The sequence below is a fragment of the Chaetodon auriga genome, chromosome 22 (assembly GCF_051107435.1).
Source record: "Chaetodon auriga isolate fChaAug3 chromosome 22, fChaAug3.hap1, whole genome shotgun sequence".
Classification (NCBI taxonomy): domain Eukaryota; kingdom Metazoa; phylum Chordata; class Actinopteri; order Chaetodontiformes; family Chaetodontidae; genus Chaetodon; species Chaetodon auriga.
In genome coordinates this window covers 3,099,524-3,118,684 of record NC_135095.1, presented here as the reverse complement: position 1 = coordinate 3,118,684, position 19,161 = coordinate 3,099,524, and the positions used below count along the sequence as shown (strand labels likewise).

Sequence of the window (19,161 nt, the reverse complement as noted above, 5' to 3'; positions counted from 1 at the left end):
CTGTGACACGTTACATGAGCTAAAATGACAAATTGTTATGGCTGAAGTTTACTTTTTTTCCTGACTCCCCATGTCTGCTCTCATCACTTGCAACAAACAATTTTGACCTTAAATTACAGTGCCCCAGTTAGGCTAACAGGACTGAGAGTCTACAGCAATCCTAGACATGCTAGCACGCTCACAATAACAATGCTAACATCGTGATGTTTAGGCCGTGTTCATATCATGGATGGTAGCAGTGGGGAAGATTCCCAATTTGTGTTCACGTCATCAAGATGATTACATGACTGCAGAAGTGGTTGTGTGAGGGTTAAAATACTGTAAAGCAACACAATGATTTCATTTTGACCTGATCATCGCTCCCAATGAAAAGTCAAGGAATCAACAAGGTGAGTTCAGTTCATTCAAAGGAGGACATGAATGTCTTCACCACATGTCATGACAATCCCTGCAAAAATTATGTGCAACAGCTTTCCTTTGATGGTTTCCTACTATATTATATTTCTATAGTATTGTGTATTGTATCTGTGGAGGATGTCAGGATGAAGCTTTTGTTGCAGGAAGGTCTGGAGGGATTTACACATTCCCTTCAACCTCAGCAAGAACAAAATACTGCAGCACACTCTTTAGCACTGTTTCACTTACAAAGTGTCACTGAAATAATTTCTTTGTGTAAAAGACAGTTCTGCTCACATCACTGCTGCCAGCATTGGTGGATTTGAGGAAGAATTTGCACAGTGTCTGGGTTATGTGTCTTACAGAATCCAGGCTTTGAATTAAATAAGATGCGGTGTTGAACTTCAGTGTAACAGACTTGAGTGTGTGTGTGTGCTCATGTACTCCTCACACTGCTGGGAAATAAATCTGTTGACGCAATCACATTGTGGGGACTCACCTTCCTTAAGAGGGCAAAATGCAAGTCCCCATAACATAAATCATTACATTTTAGGGTCAAGACTTGGGTTAGTGTGTGTGTGAGAGACAGAGAGACAGTTGTCACAGCAGCATAGAAGACAGAAACTGTGTCTAATGGAGGACAGATCAACAGCTGCTCAGGACACAACAGCCATCCACCAGGGCTGGTTATATGATCTACTTTCTCACTAGAAGAGAGGCCAATCTTGCAGCATAATTGCTTCACTTACTTTTCTCCACTGTGTTCTGGATATGCACCATTGAGCTACAGTCACACTATTGCTCTTGCTGATTGAGAAGTACAAGCTTATTGTGCCACTGGGCTTATTCTAAATCGGTCTGAATCACAGCGTCACCAAAAATTCTTTACATGTAAAATGGAAAGACTGAGGAGAAATTGTCTGGAAAATTCAAACTGTTTCCCTAAGCTGTGTGGTGACAGGAGGGATTCATATAGGGGAGCCCAGGAAGAAGCACAAAAGATTCAGATTCAGATCAACTGTATTATTAGGGAATTCATAAGGTCTGGTGCTCCACGATAAAAACAGCTTCAAATCCATCCTTCTGCGCACTTTACAGTAAACTGCTAATCCACTTGATCAGCAGAGCTGATCATTTTCCAGCTCCTCCACTATGAGGTGAAGTGGGATGGTGTTGAATGTGTGACTGAAGTCAATAAACATGATTTTCACAAGACTGCTTGTTCTAACAGTTCATAGTTACACGATCAATAGCGCGTCCTTGACACCTCGTGAGGCTCAATATGCAAATTTGGTAAGTGACTAGCAGGGGTGAGACATCAGAGAGGAGGAGTTCCTTAATGATTTTCTCCAAGCATTTCATAGGGACCAACATAAGGGCTGCAGGGCAGAGGCAGTGTTTCCCACAGGATTTTAGGAGACTGTGGTGGGAGGGTCTCTGACCCTCGGGGTTGGGTGTGTGTGTACGTTTTCAAGCCTGATGTATCTCTTTAGGGCATTTTGAGACCACTGAATGTAATATAAATTGCTGTATATGAACATAACAGGTTGGTATCATCCTTAAGAACATACAAGAGAGAGAGAGAGAGAGACAGAGAGAGAGAGAGAGAGAGAGAGAGAGAGTGCAAGAGAGGTGGCATGTCCTCTTAATCTTCAGAAACGCTCTGATTCAGACTGTTTTCTCCCCGTTTTTTTTTTTTTTTTTTTTTTTTTTACACTTATATCTTTACAAATACAGCAGTAAGAGACCGACTTTCCCTTTTTGTTTTTTCGGCATCAGCCTTGCGATGGGCCCCCTCATAACCGTGGGCCCGGGGCAGCCGCACCCTCTGCCCCCCCGCCGGCTCCGCTACAGCTTTTAAGCCATAACCTCACCCCTCTTCACCGATGGCTGTGGCAGAGTCACTGACTCAGTGCTGTCGGATCCCTCTTTTCTTTTTCTTTCTCGCCGACGAGAGATATTAGATAATTAATTTCATGTTAATTTTTATAAACGGGTAGAGAGAGAGCACAAACGACAGAGGGATGAGAGAGAGAAATAGCGGGAGCGGGAGAGGGAGAAATAGCGGACAAGTAGCTAGCTACCGGGAAATCAGCACCAGGGATAGTGGAAAGTTAGACTCTGTTTAGAAGTTGACTGGTGCAATGAGATCAGCAACATGGCCGACACTGCTCCGTTATCGAACTTGATACCTGCCACTTTTATTATTAGTAGTTTACGCTTCTGCGTCGCGTCAACGCCGTACCTACGCCGTCGACGCAGACCCCTACGCGGACCCTACGCCGTAGCCTGACGCGCACCTCCAAAAAATCCTGACGTGAACGTCGAGGACTGTGATTGGTCCGTTCAGAACGTAATTTTCGGTTCAGTCGCAGCCCTATGGTAGCAGCACAACAACACCGCCATTTTCAAAGTTTCTGTGGTGAGAGCTACAAGAAAAACTGGACCAAGCCGAAGAAAGAATTATCAAGGAGGTACGCAAGTACGACCACCTCTACAATTCCTCTTCGCGGCAGCAAGAGCCCCGCAAAACCATACAAAGACACAGCAACACCCCCCTAGCGGCTTGGAGGTGAATTGCGGAGCAACGCGTTCCCTCGACGCAGAACTATGAATGCTCAGTAACGGCGTAGGGTGTACGCCGTAGGTACGCCGTCGCCGCGACGCAGAAGCGTAAACCAAGCACTCACACAATCTTGAAATGCCGTCCCGGCCTGCTGTCATGTATGGATCATCGACTGTATGGATGCGGTGTCGCCGGATCGCGCCAAATGCAGCAGACAGTAGGACCGTCTATGAACGCGACCTGTTGGCGCATGCGTGTGTGTTCACGCGCGCGCTCTCGCTCGCGGGCTATAGAGTAGAGTAGGCTACAGCTGTGTAATCGGCTGACTGACGGATCTGGTTATTATTATTATTTTTTAGGTGGGGAGGAGGGTGGAAAGCGGGGGGGTGGGGGGGTGGGGTGGGGACGAGACTGTGGCGGGCCCAAACGAGACTGTGGAGGGCCGCAACAGTCTCTTTAATTGGTGGGAAACACTGAGAGGTCATTCTTTTCTTTTGGCCTGTTTTATTTGGGTACCGGGATAAACTTCCTCCATAAGTCTTGAATTATCCTACTCTTCAGTAACAGCTGGAACAGTTGCTGGAACTGTGATGAGCTGTTCTGTGTGAACCCTTGGGACCTTGCTTCTGTCACTGCTTCGACATGTTCCATGAAAATCAATATACCAACAGCTGGTGTACTGTCTGTACCGTCCAATGCTGCTTTCTGTTGCACGAAAGTAAGGATATTATCAACAGTCTTGAGTTTTTTGGGTTTGTAGCCAGTAATAGTTTGGAAGCATTGCTTCCTGCTATCATTTTGTTCGACTTTGCAGGCAGCCTTGTACAGTCTGATCCTGTCTTTTCTCTGTATGTATTTCCTTTTGCTTTGCTAGCTCCTGCCACAAATACTCATTTCCTCTGATTGAGGAAGCACTTTAACTCCTGGGTTATCCATGGTTTAATGTTTCGAATGATGTTTACCATCTTCTTAGAGATAACAAGCTCCTCAGAGAAACAAATGTAATCTCTGACAGTGTGTGCTGCCTCCTCCAGGTTAGCAGCGCTGTCCATCAGTGGACTCAAAGCAGTCCTGGAAGGACTCAGTAGCATCAGGAGTCCAGTTTTTAATTTCCAGCCTTTTTTCCTTCTCCCATCTCCAAACCTCTGAGATGTAGTGCCTTGGCACTTGCCATGTGGCACATTGATGATAAGATGGTAGGATTCCAGATAGACTGCTTGAATTAAAGTCTATCATAATGAGCTTTACTGCATTGGGTGATTCAGTCTTAGCCTGGGACATCAGGTCATAGACTGTGTTGGCTGCTGTACTTGTATCAGCAGATGGGGCTATGCAGACAAGGACCAGCAGGACCTGTTTTTTTTTCCTGTGGCAGGTAGTATGGCCATATCCTAAGAGCCAAGACTTCAATGTCTTTGGTGCAAATCATGCGGTTTGTTGTAATGTGGACAGGATTACAGTACTTCTCATTAACGAACAGGTGAACTCCACCTTTGCTCTTACCAGAGCTGGAGTTTTGGTTCATGTCTGTCTCCATAGCAGTGGAAGGTCATGTCCAGAAATGTTTTGGTAGCACATATCAGGGAGGCCTGTCAGAACTCTGATAGGTAATTACTTGGGTCAATTTAAAAGGTCACAAAGAGACAAAGTGCTCAAGGATACTTCAGCAGGGAAAACACTGTCTGACTCAAAGGCTCAAAGTTTTCACTGGTGAAATGCTGATGGTGCACTGACACTGGGGTCAAATTATTGACTCTCTGTGGGCTATCAAATCTCACCACTCATTTACACACATTTCATTTCCTTTCAGTGACCAGATCTCCAACAGCTACAAGGTGGAGACAAACCTTCATTGATTTCAGATAAGTGAATGGGCTCTGTAACTGGGAGCACTGGTGTGTTAACTGGAGATAGTTTGGGCCTTTTTATGATTAAATGGAGGTCAAAAGGTTACTGATGAAGAGTGCATGATAAAGGAGGAGGGCCAGTCTGATCGTTTTGAACGTTTAATGATTGATCATTCCAGGGTGAGCCCTGTCACCAGATCAATAAGGGATTTGTGTGAGAATATGGCTGACACCAATGCACATGGAAAAAAAAACCTGGGCCTGGGAGAGGCTAAGAAAGGGAAAATCCTGCCATTCCTGTTATTCGGGATATTTTTATCTGTTGAAAAAATCAGTAAAATGTACATTTCTACAGCACTAATTCCATCATTCTAAGTTGTTGTCATTACAGAACAATGTACTTTCTATTTCACTTTCATGCCTTTATCCAATTTTAAGGTCCTGTCAATGAAATCCAACACTTCCTGCACAGATGTTTCACATTAAAAGTCAGGCTGTAAGTAATGATTCCGTTGAAATATCTGGTGATCTGGTCTAAAAACAAAAAGATATTCCATTTCCTATTACGTATGACAAACACAAGCCTCAAATCTTCACATTTGACAAGCTTGAACCAGCAAATGTTTGACGTCTTTACATACTCAGCTTAAGTTATTCGACTATCAAAATTTTCAGACAATCAGCTAATCAGTTAATCAACTAATGGTTGCAGCTTCGCTTCTCTGTCGGGTTTTGATGTGAAACGTGCAGGAATTGGGGCATTTCATTGGCAGTAGCTTAACACTAATCGAAATAACTGCAGGTAGAATGAGTGATGTGACTTAGTGAATACATTTTGGTCTATTATTGTGAATTATTATAGGTGGGAATTTAGATGCAGTGAGGATAATTGTGAGGCGGAAAGCAAAAACAAGGGGGCAGAGGTCCAACACAAGGATATAAGGCTGTGGCTCGTTGATGTGTTTTTACCAGTTTTTGGAAAACAATGGAGCTCTATGGCACAGAGGAATAAGATATACCATGCTTTGATACGAACACAATGCTTGCTAGTGAGGTACGTTCACTGTTCAGAATGGATGAAAGGTTGAGAGGAAACGCCAGACGAATAATGAAAAGGTGACATTTAAGAAGAACAAAACAACTGACTGACTCCACTTCTCTGATCTACATCTGTGCGCTCTACATCCCACTGTACGTAACAGAGGAGATGACATTTACAGCACCTGATAAAGCACTGTTTGATTTATTTAAGCATGTAGAAAGAGCAGCAGAATGGCCTCAAGTTGTTGTCAACGAATTCAAGAGGAGCAGACATACACTGGACCTCTCTGTCTATTTCTTTGTCTCTCTTTCACACACACACACACACACACACACAGATCCAAATACAGTCAAACATACATAATGATTTCACTACTTGGCTGTGTGCCCCAGGAGGTCCAGGGTTTTGTGTCCTCTCTGCAGGAAGATGACTGAAGCCCCCTGAGGCCCTTAACCATGACAAACATAAGGTGACAGGGAAGGGATGAAGGGAAGAAAAGACAAAGGAAAGAGACGAGAGAAGAGAAGTAAAGAGAAGAGAAGACGCTCGCTTTGTTTCAGGCTCCATCCTCTACCTTTATTAACCTCCAAAACAAACCAAACAATAACCTGAAGGCAGGGAAATAGAGCGAATGAATTCCTTTCATCAGGGTTCCGAGGAGGAGAGGAGCGAAGGTAAAAATAGTTTGCAACAACCAGGGACAACAAGAGCGACTGATGTGGATAACAAGCTGAGAGAAAGTTGACCCAAACACTGCACAACAAAGAAAGGAAATGAGAGAGAGAGGAAGGCCGAAGGGATGGATGGACTGAAGGGTGTAATCCAGGTGGAGGTGGGAGAGGCAGGGGGATGCACAGGGATCCATCGAGCACAGAGGTGATGTCAGCCTTGCACAAACATAGCCTGACGTGATATCTCTATGGGGGGAAATGAATGGGCTTGGGTGGCAGGTTCAATTCTACTATTTCTGCAAACGAAATACTGTAAATAAATAAAGACATCATAGTATGTAAAAAGGTTGTTGCAGCAGACAGTATCAGGCACCATCTTCCTAATATCAGACAGTTAACACCAGCATTTCCACGCTGGCATTTCAAACTATAAATATATCAAGTTTATATATAACATGAAACTTAAACTGCGACTATACTCGATCACACTTGATCATCTGACATTCTCAGCTGCATGCTGATTATTGCCGATTGCTTGGTGATGATGTCAGTTTCAGACTGGGTTCAGATAGCCAGTTCCATTTTGGATCCATTTAATCTGTGCAGTATGCTGAGAATCCTGATGGGATGTGACACTTTGGGCTGAAACAAAAACTATTTTCACATTCAGATCATCTGCCAGTTAATTAAGCTATTCATTGTTTCGATTGTACTTGAAATTATCATGGATAATAGATATGTATCCGATTTAATAAAAGGACTCAATACTGTGACTGACTTTGATAAAATGCTGTACCCTAAACGCTTTTCATTTAACTAAAGTGCAGGAAACCCTTCAGTTAGTTTCAGGGGAGATTAAGAGTGCAACTCTAATGGCATTCAGTTGAGGCCTTAGAAGATGGGGTTACAGGTTATAACATTTAAGTGTGGAAAAGCGTGAGAACCACTTTCGACCTGTAAATCTTCATATTACATCACGTAGCTCACACGGCGAAAGGAAGCGGCTGACTGACAAAAAGCGGGCGTGCATGCAAGTGAGAGGTGTAGCGCTCAGTTATGAAGGAGGTGAACAGTTGATGGTTTTTACCTGTGGCTGCAGCATCAGGATCCCTGCCATGGCGGTCTGCTTCCAGCCATTGGTACAAAGCTACGGACGAGCCACATGCAGGAAAAACATGGAGCAAAAAAAAAAAACAAAGACAAAAAGGAGGCAATGTCAAAACAAATGCACACAGAAAAGCAAATTAATCCATGAATGAGAATGAGGAAAGCATGAACGACATACAGTATCAATGTCACAGCAGAGCATGGCATTTCAGACAGAACACACATGGGCTTGAAAGTGAGTATTAGCATACTGAAACCACAGCATTTATGAAGGTTAAATGGCCTGAGCAAGAGGCAAAAGCAAATGTCACAAAATGCAGACACTTGAAATATGTTGTGGGCCATTTTTAAGTGTTATAAGACTAAAAAGTGCAATTAAAGAGGTGCAAAGTCTCACTGAAAATGTTTGAATGTTTGTCAGTGTCTGCCTTGAATGATGGAGCGGTGAGTGAAGTAGTTGCTCGTGGTTTAATGTTAGTGAGCGGCAAACTCTTCTGAGTCAAACCAAGCAGCAGCATTTGCACAGCGACAAACATTTTCAGGAGCAGCAAACCACTGACGTCACATTTAGATCTCAGTCAAACTCCACGGAAGCCGCAGAGATGATGTGTGTATGTTGGCTTAACATTTTTAATCCCACCAGCACACAGTCGATATGAACTCATCCATCGAAGTCAAACTTTGTTCAAATCCACAGAACTTCGTTTTAAATAAATAGTGGACAGTTCAAGGTTTTCAAAGATAATTAGCATATGAATTTGGGAAAAATATGTCCAGATCTGATTTTTCAAACAAAAGGGGAAATTTGGCAGCTAATAGATTAAAGGGGCCCGCCGGTGATTTAGTGGTGCACTTCCATAAAGTTGGTGTACTAACATGAGTCAGATAAAAGCAAAGTGGCCAAAATCAAACCAGCAGATGCCTTATAGGGACTTTCAGTCCGGGTTTACAGTCCCATTAAGCAACTCAGCAGCATCTTTTTGTCCTATCCTTCCTGCCAGGTGAAAGCCCACTCCAGTTTTTTTTTTTTTTTTTAAATATTTTTAGTACATTTTCACAAAACGCAGAACATACAGAACTGCTCAGACACGACAAAAAAGAAAAAAGAAAAAAAAAAGCAGAAAGTGGGCATGTAGGTACCCAAAATGTGAAATAAAAATAAATAACAGTGGGCATATTTACCATCCTGCCTTCTCCCTTTCAATCTCCCACAGCAGAACAAGGCAGTATCCAGATGACAACCACTACAGAGCATACAACCATAACAAGGCTACAAGGTGCCTGTTAGATAGTGAGCACCTATAACAAAGTCACAAAGAAAGGCTAAGCTGATTTGGGGAATCCACGTAGCAAGGAAGATGACAGCGTGGGCCCAATATGCTGCAAGTAAGGGTCCCGGACCTTAGAGAAAACATCTATTTTGGCGTGAAGCAGGCATGTGATGTATTCACTAGGAATGCAGTCCATAATAATGTTGTGCTATAACTTTTTTGTTGGGGCAGCATTCCTGATCCAGAAGAGCAGAATGTTGTTTCTAGCAGCAAAAGCCCAAGTTTGTGAAACAGGCTGTCTGTTATGAATTTGTCGTCACTGAGCTCAAGCTAAGGTCAGATTTGACAAAGCTCCTCCTGAGCCACACAAAACAATCCGAATTGACGGGTGAGTAGAACCTCTGGGATGATGAAAGTGACCTTGGTGTGCAAAATCTGTGGTTTCCCCCTTAAAGTCACTGTAACCATGTTTAGTGTAAACTGATTTACACTGTGTACTGTAAATGTCTAGACTACACCAGGATAAAACCAAGCTAATCTATCTGTTGATGGAGGTACTCTGTGAGCACACTGATAGTAGGTTAATCCCTGGGAGAGGAGTTCTGATCTTGTGGTTGGACTCACCAGACCCAAGATTAGCAGCCTTAATCAGCTGTGTCTCCGAAACACAAAACTCCTGAGGAAAAGCAGGGTGCCTTACGGTCGCAACGCTGCTTGAGGTACCTTCATCCAAAGTGCCTTGAGGACAGCATAGGGGGGAAGGAATCCTGGCAGTGTTTGCCATAATCTGTACAGGATTGTAACGGCCATGGTTCAGTGAAAAATGCTGAGCAAGGTCATCTCTAATGTTTGGAAAATTAGAATGCAATATGGTGCAATAATGTGCACACTAGCAGAAACATGGATAGTGTACTGTGTGTCTGCACAGACAAGCATGCACACACACACATACGCATGCACACACACACACACACGCACACACACAAAGAGAGAGAGAGCAGGGGCTTGGATTTCACTGGATTTCAAGGTCATTATGGTGACACAAATATTTTCATGCAGCTGGTAAATTCCTAAAATAGACTGAGAAGTGCAGTCTCTGTCCACACACACACACACACACACACACACACACACACACACACACACACACACACACACACACACAGAACTCCATACTGCTGATCTTTATGACTGACTTACACGCACGCACGCACGCACACACACACACACACACCTCCCTGTCAGTATTATGTAACTGTAAAACATTTATTAAGTGTGCTATCGCTGCAGTTCCCTCCTCGCTGTGTGCCTCGTACATCACTCCGCTCCTCCTGTCTCAGACGGTTTCTCCTCCGCACAGTTTCTTCAATCAGCTCACTTACTATCAGTCAACATCTTCAGGAACTGCTGTTTGTTTCTCTGCCTGAAACTGCAAGAAGTAGCACTGCGCTGTCATTTTTAAAGGTGAATTTTATTACAGATTTATGTTTTACTATTTACTCTTCATCATGACCATGTTATATATGTACTGTATCTGCAGATTACACTCCTTTCTTCTCTGTCACTGAGTTGTTGTTGTTTTTCCCAACACTTTAATAATCCAGGCACAATGCATGCCAAAGTATACAACTGAAACGCCAAAAATGTGGTCACCTCCTTCCTTCAAAGCAGCCCATCAGTGAAATTCGTCCCCTAAAATAGGCCCAAAATGGTCAAAAGTTTTTTCATATCATCTGACTGAATGATGCTGCAGGTAAAAAAAAACTGAGATTTTTGCACAACGCAGCACAAAGAAAAGGAGAATAACTTGAATGCAACAAGAGGCTGAACATGAACATTACAGGTTAAATTGGAATCCATCACTGTGAACAATAGTTGTTATTATGTTATAAGTTATTGTTCAACATGTCATAGGTTTGTGATTTTTGAGTCGACTACAAGCAAAACCCAATAATCCTGCTGATAATAAGACTGATTTCCTGATAATATATTTCTTCCCATGAAATCTTGGATGTTGGAGAATCCTTGAATGCACCACAGAGGAGTATTCCAAAAATGGTTCTTGCATGAAACTGCAGCAGAGTCCTGCACCAGGTGTGTACCTGAGGGTGCAGACTGAGTTTGCAAAATTGGGCGTGGCCCATGATACTTAAAGGACAAAAAAAAAGAAATTTTTGCTGTGATGGATTCTATCAAAAGTGCTTTTTAGTCAAAAACTACAACATAATCCACTGCAAAGAACCTCTACAAAAGAATGTATAGCCCCTCCTGCCCTGAGCTGTAGAAGGTACATGACGGACCTGCTCACATGGAAAGATTCCATCAGTTTCATCATTGTGCACAAGACCGGTTATTTCTTTCTCTCGGCTGCTGACACCACAGCGCCTGGGACTGAACTGAAAGTCTCAGCAGTCTGTGAAATGAAGTGTCGATTGGTTCAAACGGTGAATAAGTCAGAAGTGAAGGAAACGTTCAGCTGCTGAGTGAGAGGAAAACCACACAAACACACAGTGCTGCTGCTGTTATCTGCTTCTTTCAACAGTGCACCTCCGTCTGTTTGTCTGCCGCCTCTTTACGCTCTTATCTGCTCATTTTCATACTTCAGATAAACTCGCACGGATGCACACACACTGTAAAAAGATGCAAATATACATTTCGGACATATTGGGGACCATGTAGCCAATCTTCCTGCTTTAAAAGAGGTCTGCGTGCACACACTCACATCCATCGATGCTTCTATGTATGGATTGCGCAGAAGACCAATGAAGCAGTTATGAGTGACTGCAATGATCAGAGTCGGCATGAGATCAATGAGCTACAGTATTAAGCTGATTAGGTATTGGTTGGCACGCAAGGTGATGGATTTGTTATTGATGGTGCTTAACATCGAAATAGCACTAATGTTACTTTGATATTCTTCCAGCTCAGTCCTGCAAATCCATCTTACTGTGTGCAAAGGGATGAAATCTAATTTCAATAATAGTGTCTCATTAATGTCATGTGCAGAGCCAAACCAACGATGAATACTCCCTATTAGCAGTATATATGAGTATATCACACTGTTGCACTGGGGAACGTGTCCCTTCATTACCATGAACACACACACCGCAGTTTATCTTTGCTCAATCTCACACACACCCACCTGAAAATAGTCCCCAACAAATGCACTATTTCCTCCTGTTTGAGTAACATTTGTGAAAAAGCAGAGTGGCAAGCTGTTAAAGGAAATTACTGAGCCTTTTTAAATGATACAACTATATATTTGGGAGTCATTTTTAATCAATCTTCAGCCCCATATTGAGAGATGGACTATTTAATCAACACATTGTTGGTTTTAGGGCTTTAACGTGAATAAACACAGTAAAATGGGACTGAAGAGAAAATCACCGAGACGTACAAACTTATGGGAGAAACAGGAAAGATCTGACTTTTTCCTGAAAAGCACAAGCTGTATCAGAGCAGGATCTTCCCCCAGAAGCTCACTGTAGAGGAAACTAAAGCAATTATGTTGGTGAATCAGCGTTAACCCCGCGACCCTCTGAGACTCTGTATTGATGCAGAGGATTGACTGTTTTCAGCCAGCTTTATATTTATAGTAATACACTCATTACTGCCCTCAGTCCACACTATCATTTCATTCCCTAGGTACCCAATTTAATCTGAGCTCTTTCTTCATTATGATGCAGTCTGTTCGACCAAGTGGTCTCTAACCTCATCCATTTAGCTTTAGCTCTGTTGTTGGTGTTGTTGTCTTTGTTCTGTTTGTACCGCTCGTTGTTGTGTGGTTTTCAATTCAACCAGCACAAAAGTATCAATTATGTCAATGTTAACCGAACTAACTAAACCACACAGCACTGAACTGAACACAAGACATCAGGACAGGCATTATATCATTAGTCTGCATTAGTCAAGAAGTCAATAAAACATTGCTATCTTTATTCCTTTTATTACTTAAATTACAGGATAATGCTGAATGCTCATAATGCAGAATGTAAAGTGCTGCGCATTTAAGTGGCATTTAAAATACAATTTGGTTATTGAAGACAGTGATTAATGGTTTCAAATGGTTCTTATAATATCTGGAATATTATTTCAGACATTGTTTAACCTTCTAGATTAAACTGTAGTAAACTGTAAACTATAGTCGACTGGTCCGCTCAGATTTTGTCTGTTAGAACAGGGCTTTTTTTTTTGCATGTGTACTGTATGTGTTATGTTCAATGTGACCTTTACTTTCTAATGGGATTACAGCACAGAGATTAATGCAGCCTCACACACACACATTGGTCAAAATTCACAGATGCTGCCAAAACAGCTTTGCAACTAGCCTGTCCTCAGGTCTGAGTGAACAGCTTAATATACCATGTTCTTATGTGGTCCAGTCAATATCAGGACAGAGTTGCATGTCTCTTAACGGACTAGTCATACTCGTGTGAGTCTAATTAACTCAAAGCTGGCATCATCATAGAACTGTTACAAACCCGATGCTGTGAAATATCAATATAACTAACCAAATAATCTGAATAAATGTTACCATGAACTGTATGTAGCTGTAGACTACAGAGAAAGGAGAAAAATAAAAATACATAAACATGAGGTAGTGTCTACCTGCAGGCTTATTTTATGCTTAGAGGACATCACTATAAGACTTCTGCTGCCATCCATTTCACCACCAATTACAAACAAATATTTCATATTCAAAGGCAAGTTTCTGAAATCAGGTCCAGGAGGATGATTGTTGAACATGGGAAGGACGAGACCATGTTCCCTCGTTCCTCAACAGCATCGAGGTGGAAGTGTCTGGCTGCCACTGGATACCCCGGGTCTGAGAGAGTAGCCGGCTGGAGCAGATCTACCATTAAAAGTGAATGAGCGTGTTAAGAGTATGCAGGCTGTTTGGGCCGATGTGGACAGCCCTCGCTGCTGCCTCCCAAATTGAATTGCAAAGCTGCAGCCAGGCAACAGTTCGGCAACAACAGATCAATGGAGCCTGTGAGTGTCTACGTGTCTGCTCTGTCTCCACCTGGCTTTGTCTCTTCCTCTGCTGTTCTCTTCCACAGCCTCGTTATAACCCATCGCACTTCTCTCTTCCACTGGATACCACTTCACACACTGATTGCTGTTAAATGGAGACATTTATCCAAAGAGCTTAATGCAGGATCTGACATTAAAACCCAATCTTTAGAAAAAACGGTGTAAAAAAACATACAGTGTGTTTTCAGTACAGCAGGGAAAACTAAAGAAAAAATGCAGACAATGATATTCTCGTCATTATTTTGAAAAATGTTAACATTCAGCAGTGGCTTATTGTTCATAATTCCTACTCGAACAGTTAAGGCACTCAAATGCCGGCATGTTGTCAACTAGAATTACTGCTTTGTGGTTGTACGCTTCCACCAAACAGTCAAGTTGCAGTTTGCGTCCGTGTCTGTCCAGAATGTAGTGAAAATGTTCTACATTGACATGCATGATTGCAGTAATTTCCAGTGAAAAACATGCTGTCTTCACTTTGAGACTTTTTTTTATAGACTGATAGAGAGTTTCATCACTTGTTGCAACAACAGTCATCTGCAATATCAGCAAAACCAACGTCTATTAGTGTGTAAATTCATCAAAACAAACAAAAAACAGTCCTGTCTTTACATGATTGAGAAAGGGACGGATAGACATACGGACTACCCAAACACATAATGCCTTGGGCCGGAGCTGTCACTGGCACAGAGGTATAATTAAAAAAAAACAAACCTCAAATGTCAGTCATGATCCTTCATAAGACTGTTGATAATTCCTGAACAACTTGTGCTCCTTCATACAGTGCAACACATGGACTGACTGCACACGTGAAGGCACATTGTGGCAGAGCTCAAGCACTTGTACTGTATTCTGTACGGTCACATATCTGCAGAGTTAAACCCTCCTGTAGCATTAGTTATTGCTTTGGCTCGGACTTGCAGTCAGAGGCTGCCAGCGCGCTGAGGACTCGCCGTTCAGTCTGTCTTTGTCTCATTCACACATTCACGTGATGCTGTTCTAAATGACCTTTGAAGGTTTTCCACAAAGAAAAAGCAATGTCTTCACACAGTTTGACACTAATCACTGTCCACTTTCACTGTAACTGCCCGGGAAACCATACATTAGCTTGATCAACTGTAGTAAGCTGACTAGCATGCAACAACTGGTGCACTAAGACATCCCAGGTACATGTTCAAGCAGCGTGGCTTCGCAGTCAAAGTGTTGTGTTACAGACATCAAATTCAGAATGAGTCTATATTAAAAAATAATGAAGTTTATCAATTTGAACACTAAACATCTTGTCTTTGTACTGCATTCCATTCATTATGAGTTGAGAATACTTTGCAAATAATTGCATTCTGTTTTAATTTACGCCTCCTCCAGCAGTCCACCTTTTTTGGAAACATGGTTGCATCACGTGCCAGATCCTGCATTTATGCTTTGACATCATTCTCAGTATTCTCTTTGGATTAGTTGCTTATAGTGTGAATGGTGAAACAGCCAGAGGTTGGCAAGTCTCCACTCTCTTAATCCTATCAAGTTAATTATTGAGCCTGTCAATCACATATTTAATGCAGCGCCCAAATAAGAACTGGCCACAGCACAGTGGTGGAAGGAAACTGAATACATTTACTCAAGTGCTGGACTTAAGTACAAATATGGGGTATAATAGGTCACATACAGCATCATTAGAGCCACAAATCACTTCATGCACCTCTAATTACATGTTATTGGCCCCAGGAGGATGTCCTCAGAATACAAATACACTAGTGTATGAATTCACAAGCACAGTGTGAAGCAGCATCTCATTACACAAAATATTTTAAATCTCAGCACCTTACCAAGCACAAAAATGCCCAATTACAGCACATCCACACATATACACACATATTAGGTTTTCATCACTTCTGGGGACATTACGTCGACTTAGATTTATTTCCTGGAGCGTTACCTTAACCAAAACCATCACCACGACTCGCTTAACCCTATTAACCCAAGTCTTCACCCTAATATTTAATGATTTATATTATGGGGACCTGCATTTTGTCCCCACAAGTTAGGCGAGTCCCCAAAATGTGACTATGTGACACACACACACACACACACACACACACATGCCTGCAGACAAATACAAGAAAGACGGAGCAACTAATCGTATGTTGGCTGCAGACACTGATGCATAATGTATGTGGATCCTGTTGCCTTGCAAGGCCAGGTGATCAGACGCTCGGCTCCAGAAGAGTGTGTAAGAATCAGTGTGTGTGTGTGTGTATGTGTGTGTGTGTGTGTGTGTGTGTGTGTGTGTGTGTGTGTGTGTGGACTCTGCAGTCAGGAAGCATGACTGACTGACAGGCTTTGTTGCCCTGTTTCAAGGCCCTGCGGATCCACATCAGTGTGTATGGGTATGCGTGTATGAGTCCTTTAGTAGCAGAGACAGCAGACAGACAGAAGAGCAAACTGCAATCGCCGGCCGACTGAGAGAGGAGGCTGTCAGTGTTTCACCTGCAGCGTGAAGGTACAGACGTGTGTATTCAGGGATTTGAAAGCAGGGCTGTGGTCCTGATCATTCACAGTCCCCTGGGCTTGCATGTCTTGTGTTACTTCAAATGCATCTGTCTGCACATATCCTGAATATCTGCTGAATACATTAAATCATGCCCCTCAACGCACTGAGTCAGTCAAGCGTGAAAGAAACGATGCATTCTGGGCACAAAGAGCATGTAGAGTACACACACTCGCCACAAGAAGTGGCGTGGAAATCTAGGCTCAATCAAACGAACAACTGTCTCATAAAGCAATCCGGTGTGGTTGGAATCTTAACAAGTAGAATCACATCACAGAATCACAGCAGACACAAACTGACCCATTAATCATTCATGTGCCATCAAGACAGATTTCACACATTTCTGTCCATGAGTCAGCGGAGCACATAAAACAAGCCTGCGTACAAATAAACATTACTCTCAAATCAGCCTGAATCTCGACTATCACAGCCTAGAAACTGAAGCCGCAGAGGCCATCAGCATGTGTGGTAGGCCCGTTCAGTCATCCGTCCATGATTAAGGCTGATGCAGGAAAATAGATTCAATGAAAGAGAGAATGGACCTACGAAATATTAGCTTTAATAATAATAATAATAATAATAATAGGTATTTAAAGTGTTGAGTGTCATTGACGGTGTCGTAAAAACAAATCTAAAAAGGGTAAATACAGAAGGCACTGAATTAGTGGGAAAAACAATACTCATGTGAGCAAGATGAACTCATTTTTCCAGGTTTTCTTCATAGTGCAGCAGCAGTTATGAAATATTCTTCTTTGTGGCCAAAGCCTCCCTACAAGTCAGCAGGAGTTGATCTACTGCTCCCATAACATTCATAACACATTCCACCACCCAGTGCTCCACCAGCAGCACCTGTTACAACTGGGCAGCCAGCCTGGAGACACACACACACACACACACACACACACACACACACACACACACACACACACACACACACACACACACACAAAGCATCCAAACAGCTCATATGTGCACAGAACACACTCAACCTTTTCGTTCTCTCTAAATGGAGCTAGCGCCCGCTGTGCCGAGCTGGCCTGCCAACGCCTGGCACTGGCTGGGTGGGAGCAGCACCCATCTGTCTCCTTGGCAACAGGTCAACTAAAGATGGGGGGCTGTTGTTGTTAGGGTGTCGGGTGGTGAGGAGGTGGTGGTGGTGGTTAACACCTTCTAATCTCTTAATCATTATGAATTATCCTTACATGATGGGGATCAGAGCTGCAGGGGGCTAGGCTGAATCTGAATGAGAAAACTGTGTGTGTGTGTGTGTGTGTGTGTGTGTGTGTGTGTGTGTGTGTGTGTGTGTGTGTGAGTGAGAGACAGAGACAGTGAGAGAGAGATAGAGAGTGTGTGTGTGTGTGTGTGTGTGTGTGTGTGTGTGTGTGTGTGTGTGTTACAATGGTCCAGTGTTCCAGTGCCCGGGCTAAGCTGGCCCTATTCAGCGCTGTATTGGCCGGCAGCAGGACACTACTGTGGTGATGTCATCATCCTGTCATGCCGTCAAACACTGCTCTGTTCTTTTATTCGCTTTAAGGTGGTGAGAAGAAAAAAGGAGTGATGAAGAGGGAGAGGAAAGGAGGAGGCTGGGGCGGGAGGTGTTGAGGGTGGCGGACTCATTTTCATTCAGGCACATGCTCTGGTTGCTCCCCTGGGTCCTTCCATCATGGAGGCTTTTGTGTCCCGCTTCATGACTCACTGTCAAGTGACTATTAGTAGATTAGCAGCTGCTGTTTATCTACACCTTGTTATGAGCTCTCTGAGAACTGGCTGATGAAAGGAGTACAGACAAGCCTCACTGCGCTGAATGTCATCAGTGATGGACATGATGAAGGAGGCGGTAACTCATGCAGGATGATAATGCACTGTCACGCCCGTGCACTGAGGGATTTGGAGGGGAAAATGTGTCCCCACAAGTTTATCTCTATTAAGCTGCGGTTGCCACAGTGGCGTGAGTCCAGAATTCTTTACTCATGACAAAACCATGTCAGCAGGCAGGCTGCAAGTGAGACAAGAGCTCTGCTACGGCAACTAAAGCAATTAAAAGTGAAAACCAGCAATCCTCCTTTAAGATGCTGCACCCTGACATTTCTCCAAACTGATTTTTTTCTTCTTACCTGTAGGACTATTTTACATCAGCTGTAGAGAAGTCTCCCTCCTCTTGAATATAATGGAATTATGGCACTTGGCTTGTGCTGCTCAAAGCGATGAAGGAAGCGTGCATCTGCTCCCCTGCCTTTAATCTGAGAGGTTCGTTTATAGCCAACTGATACAGGAGCTAATTTTACAGCTCCGCCAAGGAGGACACCATTAATGTTTGCATCTCACGCTGTCACAGGCACGAGCCTAACCTTCACGAGTAGATGCATGCTTCCTTTTGCTCAGCAATACGGGAGGCAGGTGTAGTTTGGTAGAAAGAAAAGCTGGTCTTGAGTAATCAGGTCATGATTTCTGGAGACATGTTGAGTTTTTCACATGCATTTTTTTGGTGCTTTGACCTGAGTGCCATCTACTTCCATCATATTGAAGAGAAGTAAAACATCTGGGGCTGTAGTACATATTTTTGAAAGGGACATAATGAGTTATTTATTGTCTGTTTTGCCTTCTATCAATAACTCTGTCTGTCCCTCATACTCATTTTAAACAGGCACAACATACGTAGCTGTCTGAACTGTTCTCTGTGTGTCT

The 19,161-nt window shown here is 43.0% G+C and overlaps 1 protein-coding gene across 4 annotated transcripts in view; it reads right to left on the bottom strand.

Annotated features, from left to right (window-relative positions):
* Window positions 1-19,161, bottom strand: part of dennd5b (DENN/MADD domain containing 5B) — a 73,288-nt gene that overhangs the window by 37,208 nt on the left and 16,919 nt on the right. For 3 of the 4 annotated variants that reach the window (XM_076722002.1, XM_076722003.1, XM_076722004.1), the window contains exon 2: window positions 7,610-7,669. The exons of the other annotated variant lie outside the window; for it this stretch is intronic. In XM_076722002.1, the coding sequence (XP_076578117.1) occupies window positions 7,610-7,669 (60 nt within the window). The remainder of the gene's footprint in view (window positions 1-7,609; window positions 7,670-19,161) is intronic. 4 annotated transcript variants of the gene reach the window in all.